This window comes from Rhea pennata, unplaced genomic scaffold, assembly GCF_028389875.1.
Source record: "Rhea pennata isolate bPtePen1 unplaced genomic scaffold, bPtePen1.pri scaffold_32, whole genome shotgun sequence".
NCBI classification, from domain to species: Eukaryota; Metazoa; Chordata; class Aves; order Rheiformes; family Rheidae; genus Rhea; species Rhea pennata.
The window spans coordinates 1695488-1706653 of NW_026907679.1; the positions used below are offsets into that span (position 1 = coordinate 1695488).

The 11166-nt window shown below is 50.4% G+C and overlaps 1 protein-coding gene across 1 annotated transcript; it reads left to right on the forward strand.

Annotated features, from left to right (window-relative positions):
• Positions 1–280: 280 nt before the first annotated feature.
• LOC134154528 (olfactory receptor 4E1-like) lies at positions 281–1709 on the forward strand. The gene is made up of 2 exons (XM_062601203.1): positions 281–390; positions 755–1709. Exons 1-2 carry the CDS (start codon positions 281–283, stop codon positions 1707–1709), a joined length of 1065 nt encoding a protein of 354 aa, XP_062457187.1.
• Positions 1710–11166: the final 9457 nt, after the last annotated feature.

The following is an 11166-nucleotide window of genomic DNA, read 5'->3' on the forward strand; positions in this document are numbered from 1 at the left end:
GGAAAGTGAACTGCACACTCAAATGAATTTGCAGAAAGCTATCTAGCAGGAAAAGAAGGAGTCATACCACTCTCAGGGACTGTGCTGGGTGTTCTTACACCAGCTTAGGGAGGGGGGTGGAAAACCAGACAAGACTTAACAAACAGCAGCAACAAACAAGTGTCTAGGGTCTTAAAAATGATCTTTTAGTGAAAGCCTACTTCCCCAGTCTATGAGATCTATGAAGAAGTCAGCAGTGACTTCCCTAAAGTCTATTCAGATGCCATCTCACTAAACTGCAATGACCAACACAGAAGCCTTCCACCAGTCATTTGATTTCTTCTACAGGGAAGGAGGAGGAATATCTGCAGGCACAGATTCATCCATTTTATGTCTGACAATTGCAGACAGGTAACGTAAACCAGACTCTTGAAATCAGGAACGATGGCTCCTGAGATACATTCCACAGGGAGGCAAATCTTTCTGCTCTCTGATAGCTCCTGAGTAAGTCAGAGAAGTAGGTCAGCTTGCAGTGCATTGTCTGGAAACTGAAGAAATCCCAGAGTCTCCCTTGAAAGCCTGTTGCAGGACTCGCTTGGCATTCACACTTGAATCCTGCTGCTAATATTAGGCATCACCTTTTGGGTGAAACTTCGAGGCTTCGCCCTGTTCTGTCTTTATTCCTCCATATAGCTCAAGTTTGTATGATCGCCATCATGTTCTGTCTTCTCATACCATAAACTCGATTCTCCTTTCACTGTGTCCTTTCTCCTAGGTGCAACACAGCCGTCAACACGATGTGGCAGAATCACACGATGGTGAGTAACTTCTTCCTCTCAGGACTCACCACCAGCCATGTGGCAGAGCTGATCCTCTTCACCTTCTTCGTGGTTATCTACGTGCTGATTATTTTGGGCAATATTCTCATCATCTTCACAATTGCACTTGACCAGCATCTGCACAGTCCTATGTACTTCTTCCTCAGCAACCTCTCCATCATTGACATCTGCCACTCCTCAGTGGTGATGCCCAAGATGCTGGCTGACTTCCTGGTGGACAAGAAGAGCATCTCCTTTGAGGAGTGTGTGGCCCAGATGTTCTTCCTCCACCTCTTTGCCTGCACAGAGATCTTCCTCCTCACCATCATGGCCTATGATCGTTACATAGCCATCTGCAACCCCATGCATTATGGCACCATCATGAGCTGGAAGATGTGCCTCCAGCTGGCCACGGTCATGTGGATGGGAGGGCTGATACATTCTGTGTCTCTCACTGCCCTGACCCTCAATCTCCCATACTGTGGTCCCAGTTCCATTGACAACTTCTTTTGTGATGTCCCCTTGGTCATTAAGTTGGCCTGCACAAACACCCATGTCTTAGAAATGCTCATTGTCTCCAACTCAGGCCTCATCTCTGTGGTCTGCTTCCTGGTGCTGGTGACTTCCTGCGTGATCATCTTGATCTCACTGAGGAACCATCTCTCGGAAGGGCAACACAAGGCGTTATCGACCTGTGCTGCTCACCTGACAGTGGTGACGCTTTTCCTGGGACACTGCATTTTCATCTATCTCAGGCCAGCCAAGAGTTTAGCTGCAGACAAAGTTGTGTCCGTTTTCTTCACGGCCATCACCCCTCTGATGAACCCCCTTATCTATACCTTTAGGAATGAGGACATGCAAAATGCTTTGCGAAAGCTGTGTAAGCGGCAGATTGATTCCCAAGACAAGTGACACTGCTGGGTGTCCCCTCCCTCTGGAGTATTCTCTGGGCATGTAGCTTCAGGTTTTGTCTTCTCTGCACCCTTAGCGCTGAGTTGAAAGCAAACAATGCCACTGGGTCTCATCCAGTGGAAGTTCTTTGAGGGATGCTTTAAGCTCATTCATCAGAGGGAAAGTGTTGAAATATAAATGCCAAGGTTGTTCTAGATTATTAAACTCTAAGGACCCAGATCTAAGGTTGTTAATCTGAACAGCCTAAGTGTGTTTTGCAGTAACACTTCTTCCATTCCAAGGGAACGTATCCCTTCACCCTGGGTACTACTAGAAGGAGTTAATGCTTTAGCAAACACAAGACCGCTTATTCAGTTTCCTCTTCTGGTCTGTGTGGTTAGCCTGAATTTGAGAGTTTCAAGCTTGTCCTCATTCAGATAAGGATTTGATGGATGTACAGGTTTTATGCAGGCAGGTATTTTTACTCCAAACCCTACTGCCTCTCTTATCCCTGTGTGTAGCAGGACAGATATTTTGTTTACTCTGGATGTTTCTAAATAAGCCAGTGAAGGCAGTGTTGAGCTCTTTGCCCATTTTCAGCAGGGTGTCTGGATCAAATAGTACTTTTAGTTTAGATATGTCTACTTATCCATTTCCCATATGGCTGCACAAATGTGCTAGCACGACTTAGAGTGCAGTTTACGATTTGGAACAAAGAGTGAGGAGAAATAGAAAGTCGCATGTCTCCACTGCCATTGGGGAACAGAGCAAACAGATGCATGCTGTGCAGGTAGATGATGACCGATAGAGTAGCATCAGCTGAGGAAGCTCGTAGTCCTCGTCCTCTGGACCACATGCGTACTGCTCTCTGGGGCAAACGTGTGACACAGATTCCTCCGTCGAGAAATTGCCAAGGACCATAGTGAGGTTTGGCTTGCATGCTTTCAGACTGAGGTAGTTGACCAGTGTTAATGCTCAGCTCTTGCAAAACAGCCTCCTTCATCAAGAGCCATCAGAAAACCAAGAATACTGCCCTCATAGTCAGTGACCTCTCTTTGCCATCCACAGGAAATCAGCGTGAAAAGAACCTGTCTGATGGGCTAATTATTAAAGTTCAGTGGCCTCCCACTGCTCCCCACTGCTCCTCATTCATGGAATTTCATCTTCGGCAAAACAAAATAGTGAGAAACTACACAGGATTATGTTCTTGGGCAGCCAGATCTTTATGCAGTGCTGCAGATTTACAGGGCTCCTGAGAACCTCTTGGGTTATGCTGGGAAAGGTAAAGGGGTATTTTTTTGGTCTCTTGATTAGGAATAAAAATCCAGCACAGACACTTTTAGAGTGTCAAAAGGTACTCTGGAGACTAGACTAGCTTCTGCCCACTCCCAGCCTGTTCTCACCTATATTTCTTGTAGCACATTAAAGCACTTTGTATGTGGGTGAGAGATTTCCCTTGTTCTGATGCTGCTATAAGTCTACACCACCTCACCCTAGAGCTGGAGCAATCCATGAGCCAGCTGCGCTGACCGCACACCTTCAAATAGCTCACAGCCTGCTTATCCCGGGTAGGGATCGGGCCCTGCCCTGCCACCATTTAATTCACCCTCTTGCTCTGCCTCCATCATATGAATTACAACTGGTGAGAACAGCCAGTTCCTCTAAGTCCTGCCGTAAATCTTTCACTGAGGGTTTTCTCTGCTTCATGAACGAGCAGTGCACATCCAAATTAACAACAGGCTGATGGGAGGATGCAAACTTCAGCATCTGCCTCGGCTGTCAGGAGGGCACGTATAATGATCTCATTGCCAGCAGGAGGGCAGGTAGAAAGTTTGCACATGCTGCAGGTGGCTGCATCCCTACCCTGTCCATTATGGACACAACTGGTCTTTGAAAGCCAGCATGACCCAAGGAGGAGGAGCAATCTAGGAACTCATCATAAGGTCAGCTCATGTCCATGGTCCCAAACCAGTCAATGAAGCAGGCAAGCTCTAGGACCAGGAGGGTAAGAGGGGTTCACAGGCCTCTGGGGACAGAGCTCATTCTAGGAAGGAGTGTGCACTCCATATCTGCCCCATCTCCACTCCCTCCTCTACCTTTTGGGGCTCTTCCCAGGAGATCCTGGAGTGGGGAAGGGAGGGTCACACACTCTCTTATCCTACATGGGGTGGGACTACATCCCAGGCCCCATAGCAGCATGGAGGGTGAGGATGGGCACAGCTCCAACCCTAATGGGAAACAGAGCTGGCCTCCATGATGCCATAGCCTGTGTTATCAGGGGACACCTCCACAATTTCTCAGTGTAGACAGCTGATGGGGCCTCCACAGTGCCCCAGTGGGTGCAGAGAGGACAGGGATGTGCTCTGGGACAGGTCTAGGCTGGTGCCCTGGGGAGGAAAAGGCCCTGACATGCAGGGAGAGGCCTCTGCAGACAGCAGGGCAGTTCCCCTCCAGGCCAGGGTCGGTGAAGGGTCTCTGCAAGTTGGCTGCACTGCACAGTGCAGTGCTGAGCACATGGGCTGAGCCCCGGTCCTCACATCCAGCCAGCCCACAGGGCATTCACTCCATGGCAGAGGGGGGATGCTGTACGTCAGGCTGGGGCCCTGCTCTGGCATCTTGGATTCAGTCCCAGCAGGACTCTCCAGTATTTGCTCAGCTCTCTCTTCTGATTCCCAGTGCTGCAGCACTTCAGTGGTGCAGAGGCAGCCCCAAGGGCACTGCCGAGTGTGAGGTTTGACAGAGGTGCCAAGTTGGGAATGTCATAGCCTGGCTGAGCTGCCAAGGATCACAACCTCCAGCACTTTCCTGGAGATCTTTTCAGTAGGACTCTAGGAAGGATGTTGATTTCTCCCTTTGGAACAATTTGGGTTGCTTGGAGTGGTCCGTGTTTGATATACAAAGCCCTACTGTAGGGTGCTGTAGAGCAGCTGATGGGGATAAATGTTCCTGCTGTGGTCCTTTGCCTGTTTCAATGCACAGTCTCTGGCTGCCAATCCATATATTTTGATTTTCTCCAGAATCACCACACTGAAGGTGTTAAGTGCTCGTCTGAGTGGTGGCAAAAAAGCCCTACAGCACATGAGGGCCCTTGCACTTAAGGTACATTTACAAGGTGCCTTGTAGCTAAAAAGGCCAATGGTCTCCTGGGGTGCATTAGGAAGAGTGTTGCCAGTAAGTGGAGGGAGGTGATCCTGCCCCTCTACTCAGCCCTGGTGAGGCCTCATCGTGAGTACTGTGTCCAGTTCTGGGCTCCCCAGTATAAGGGAGATTTTGCACTACTGGAGAGAGTCCAGCACAGGGCTATGCAGATGATCAAAGGGATGGAGCATCTGCCCTGTAAGGAACGGCTGCAAGAGCTGGGCCTCTTTAGCCTGGAGAAGAGAAGCCTAAGAGGGAATCTTATCAATGTCTACAAATGCCTTCAGGGAGGATGTCAAGAAGATGGAGCCGAACTCTTTTTTGTGGTGCCAAGTGACAGAACAAGAGGCAACGAGCACAAACTGAAACACAGGATGTTCCATCTGAATATAAGGAAGAACTTCTTCACTGTGAGAGTGACAGAGCACTGGAACAGGTTGCCTAAAGAGGTTAAGGAGTCTCCTTCTCTGGAGATATTCAAACCCAGCCTAGAGGCAACCCTGTGCAATGTACCTAGGTGCAGCTGCTTGAGCAGAGAGGCTGGACTGGATGATCTCCAGAGGTCCCTTCCAGCCTCAACCATTCTGTGATTATGTGATTGGGGAGAAGGTGGTGAGGGTTGGGGGTCAGGTAGTGACTGTGAGGCTGTGCCACTCTTGCTGCACTGCCAGTCCCTGTGATATGGGGAGAAGTGACAGGAGACAGGGCAGCAAAAGGGTGGCGGTAGGTGGCAAGGCAGGGGCACGGGACAGCAGGGGCTGCTGTGAGGGGCTGTGGCCGGTGTTTCTACAGTGCGGCAGCTGTTGTGTTCACCTCGTAGCAGAAGTCCCACACTGACCCCAGGCAGGAAGAAGCCATTTCTGTGGCACGCTGTCTGTGCCACCTCCCATAGGAGAGGGACATGCAAAGAGGGTACTCCGCTTCTCCTGGTGCTCAGGGCCAGCTCCATGAGGCTGCCCCAGCATTCTCTGAGGAACATCTTCATCCTAAGCTTCCATCCGTGCTTCATCCCTGTGCCTACACGCATGGCCCCACTGCGCAAACACCACACAGGGCAGCGTGCATTCAGGGATGAGGAAACGTCCCTCTGACATGGCCCCCATGAAAGATTTCAGTGACCCATCCCCTCCCACAGCTCTCCTGCTCCAGCAGCCTCCTCCAGAGCCCAGCCCTGGGCATCTCCCACACTAGAGTTAGCACAGCGCCATCCCCAAGGGTCTGTCAGGGTCTGGGCAGGGAGAGAGGCTGGGCAGAGCTGGCCGTTCCCCTCAATACCAGCACTGGGTCCAGTAGGATGGAGCTGGTCACACAGAGAAATTCACCCCCCAAAATGTGAGTGGAAACACATCCAGGGCTGGAAACAGCTGATGTGAGAAGCTGGTCTGTGACCAACCGAAGTCGGGGCACCTGTACGGTTGGTCCATGCAACCAAGGGCACAGACCAGTCTCCTCTTTGGTGCCCAGGTTCTCCTCAGGCCATTCCCAGTCCAGCTCAACCCCTCCTCAGCTCTCCACACCTCCCCTGCCCACTTCCTAGACCACCCAGCAGAGCAAGTCAGCCTGGGGGTGGCCCCACAGTAGTACCTTGCTCCACAGCCCTGGCCCTCCAGTGGGCACAGCAGCTCTGGGGGCACAGCAGGGTGTGGGGAGGTGTCACCTGCCCCATCAGCCTCCTAGCTGGGACTGCCATTTACCTTTTAGTGACTCCACGTGATCTTGTGAAGCTCCATTCATCACCCATCCCTAAGCACGTGGTGCCTTTGGAGATGCCCTGTGCTCCCCTGGGGCTCCATACTTCCTTTGAGGACAGCTGCCAGCCCTGTCCTATGGTGTGGCCATTCAGCACCTCCAAGAGCACTGGGCACCCACAACTGAGAACTGAATCCAGCCCTCATTCCCTAAAAACATCACCTGGGAGCTAATTTTCTTGAGCCCATGGAGAGCCATGGAAAAGAAACAGGGTCTTTCAGGGGGAAAGTCCTTGAGCACATTCTGGCCTCCAGCTTTGGAAGAAGAGCTCAGCCTTCAAGGACTGCATGAGAAAATCCTCTTTTACTCGAGAGACAGGCCAGCTCTGCCACCGTGATGGACACATTTACAGCTGGTGTTTCAGTCAAACAGACTGGAAAGATGGGATGAATTCGGATGGTTCTACACAAACATGATTGTCACAGAGAGAAGGCCCAGAGTATGAGAGTTGTGTGAGATAAAGTGGAAGCCAGCTGTGGAAGCCACCACTCATTGCTGCTGAAGTAGAACCGATGGAGTCAGTCTTCTCAGGGCCTCCTGGAACTCCTTGTTCCTCCTGCAGTAGAGGAGGAGGTTCAACGCTGGAGGTACCGCTGAGTACAGAAGAGCCACCACCAGATCCAGAACTGGAGAAGAGATGGAGGGGGGCTTCAGGTAGGCAAACGTGCCAGTGCTGATGTACAGACAGACCACAGCCAGGTGAGGGAGGCACATGGAGAAGGCTTTGTGCCAGCCCTGCTTAGAGGGGATCCTCAACAGAGCCCTGAAGATCTGCACAATGAAAATGAAAGAGCCAAAGGCTAAACAGACACCAACTACAATAAGCCCAATCTCCCTGAGGTAGGAGATGTGTTGTCTTAGCAGAGGCTCCCGTCAAGAAGGCAAAAACGAAGACCTGGGCAGCACATCCCGAGTAGGAAACGGCCCTGGTGTTCCAGAGAGAGTTGGCCATGGATTTAGGGACGGTGGTGGAGATGGTGCCAATGTCAAGGAGGGAGAGGTCGAGGAGGTTCGTTTCCTCCTACTTCAGGGACTGATTAAGGGGAGTTAATCAATACATCTAATGCTATTGAGAAGCCCCCGGGATGCAGGGACATGCGACTGCGCATCCTGTGAGTTTGTGGAGTGCGCAGACAGGAACTGAACCCCACTCCATCCCAGGGGCTTCTCAGCAGGTTCTCTGTGCCCAAGTTGGAGCGTGCACTGAAATGTCTGTCTCCATGGGAGCTCCTTTTCCAAGGTCCCACTGTAGCTGGTGGAGATGGACAGAGGGAATCAGCTCTACACACACACACACACACCTGTTGTATATGAGTGCAGAGGACTGCAGAGGGATGAACTCCAGGGAGTGGAGAGGGCAGGGAAGAGAGAGAGAGAAGCACTTCACTTGTAAGAGAGAAGCAATAAAATATTTATTATGGTAAAATAGTGATTTAACAAAGTCCAATTGCAAATAAGACAGTGATTTTAATGAGGGTTGTTGGCAAGGTTCACTTGATTATTTACTGCCTGGAGGAGGACAGGGTCAGATCAGAGTGTTAAGGAGGCCCTGCTGTTGAGTTACAAGGCTCAGGATGGGTGCCTCCAAAACTCCCCGTTGGAGGAATAAGGGTGCACCTAGGTCCAATCCCAGCCTCAGACCTAGTCAGCGGTTTATATTTAAGAGTGCTGTGCCTGGTTACACTGTCTGAGCACCGTCACAACCCCTTTGCACATTTAAAGCGACAGAGGTGGTCCAAGACACATGCAAGCATCTACTCGCTCTGATGGAGCAACCATGAGACCCACATTCTTCTGCAGCATCAGTTGGGGACCAGGAGAGAATCTCCTTGGTCAGATGAAATGACACTTGCCACCTACTACTGCAAGAGTTCTGCTCACTAGGAAGCTGAGGATGTCAGAGGAGCAGGCTTGGGCCTACCTACCTGGGGTGGGGTGGGGGATGGTTGCTAGAGGGATCCCAAGGGACTCAGCTCTGAAGGGCAGGGTAGCTCAGGAAAGCTCTCCTAGTGAACCTTGACATCAACCCTCATTAAATCACTGTCTTATTTGCAATTGGACTTTGTTAAATCACTATTTTACCATAATAAATATTTTATTGCTTCTCTCTTACAAGTGAAATGCTTCTCTCTTTAAGGACAGCATCCTCCAAGCTCAAGAGTGCTGCTTACTGATACTCAGGAAAACAAGTAGATGTCCCAAGAGGCAAGATGACTGAACAGGCAACTCATGACTGAACAACAGGAGAGCACGAGAAGCATAGAGAGGCTGCAAAGGAGGAATTTTGAAATATTGTCCTGGGAATCTGGGAAGCAGTTAGGAAAGCCAAAGCGTCTCTAGGATTGACACTTGCCAAGAATACTAAGGGCATGTGGATGAACTGCTGTTGCTTCAGTAACAACAGATGCAGACCGCTCTGCAGATCTCAGTGCCTTTGCTTCACTCCCCAACCACAAGGACTCCCAGGCCACCCTCCTAGAGTCAGGATTCCCAAGGTAAAAAACAGTCAGCAGAGCATGAACACTGAGTCAGAGTTCCTTGGGAGAACTCACTGCATGCAAGTGTATGGGATTGCATGGGCTACAGCCAAGGATGCTGAGAACTGGCTGCCATCTCACAAGGTCACTCTGCATTGTCTTTGGATGTTTGTGTAGCCTGTGGGAGGTACTCATGATGAGAGAAAGGTAAACATTGTATTCAACTTCAAAAAGGCCAAAAGGACTATCTGGGGAACTACAGACTGACTGTTCAGCTTCACTGGATCAGGAGTGTGTCATGGAGGGAGTGCTCTACTATCGCATGTCTGGGTCCATGAGCATGGACATTAAAAGGACAGCATGGGTAGAAAAACAGAGGGCTAAAAATGGTTGGATGACTGGGCTCAGAGGGTTGTGGTGAGTAGGGTAGTTCTCTTCCTGGAGGCCAGAAGAGCAATGGGACCACAGGGTCTCTCCTGAGACCTGTCCTGTTTAATACTTTGATGAGTGACCTGGCAGAGGTCATGTTCATCACGTTCGTAGATGTGTCAGCTTGAGCCATCTACACATACACATTACAAGCTGGCATATGGGAGCTTCAGTCTGGAGGACCTTGAGAAAATTGGGGATTCAGCCAACAGAAACCTTGCCAAGTTTTATAAGGAGAAGGGGCAAGTCCTGCTCCTGGGGACAGATAACTCCATGCTTCAGAGCAGGTTGGGACCTTACTGGCTGAGAAGGGCCCTTGAGGAGCAGGGCCTGGGTGTTGCGAGAAATGTCATATGAGCCAGTGGGGCACAGTCATGGTGAACAAGGCCAAGTGACCATAGGTTGCATGAGGAGGAGTGTGGCCACCCACACAAAGGAAGCCACTATCCCCCCAAACTCAACCCTGAGGTGGCGACAGCTGGTGCAGTGGTGTGTCCCTGTAAGGGTCTCCCAGGAGCTTTTCTTGGTAGCAGGAAGCAGCACAAGAAGGGGAAAGAGTCACAATCTGCAGCTTGAGAAGTTCAAAATGGACATTAACATGAATCAAGGTCACTTGAAGAGCAGTGCTGTGGTGCAAAAGGTGACCCAGAGGGAGTCTGTGATCAGACTGACTCTGTGTTTCCAAGAACAGCCAGTGAGGACAGGGAGACATCAGTAAAGGAAGGAAGATGGAGGTGAGAGCAAGGTGTGGAAGTATCTTGGATGCCTACAGTCCACAGGCACCCAGCATCAGGCATGGGACAGTGTAGGACTGCTGTTTCTGGTGGAAACAGCAAGGGCATTGGCAAGGCTGAAGGGCCTGAAAGAGCAGAGGTCTTTGTTCTGTGGCTGTTGTCTCTGTCAACATGGCCTACCAGGAGACAACAGGGCCTCATTGTCCCCTTACCCACCATGGCACTCCAGGAGGTGTCATCCTGCACTCGGCATTGCACACCCCCACCTGTACACTGGCCCCAGGAGCAGTCCTGGGCAACTCATGGGGGAAAGGATCTGTCTTCTCAGGAGCTAGCTGTCCATACTCAGCCATTTTGCTTGATAAAACACATCAAGGGTTAACTCAGCATCAGAGTCACCTGCTCATTGCCTTTGCCTACCTGCAATCAGTGCCTCCGACTCTCTGCTCTAATCAGCCCCTGGGGAGTCTTTCTTGCTTATGTCCCTCCATGGGACCCATTAATGCTCTGTGTAACTTTGGGCTCTGCTTCTGACTTTGACTTCTTAAATGTTTTGTTCAGTCGCTTCTCAGTAGCTGATGCTGATGGACTCAGCACCAAATACACCATGTGGCCCATTAAAATGAAAAAAAGCCCTGATGAACCTTGTCCCTTCCTAAAATTTACTTCTGGTCCTGTATGACTAATTGCAATGGTTTCAGGCGTGTAGCCAAAAGACGGAGACTTTAATAATATGGAAGTATTTCTGCTTTTAAAATTTATTATTATTGTTATTATCCTACATACAGAGTAAGTAATAAGAACATTGTCCAGTTGGTACGGATCCAGAGTGTCCCTCAATGAGGTCAGGACACGCAGGAGAAGCAGTGCCCCAGAGGTCAGGTGTTGTTCAGGTAGTCTTCCTCTCCATCTCCCCAACCCTGCCATTGCTCTCTCAGTCACCTGGGACTT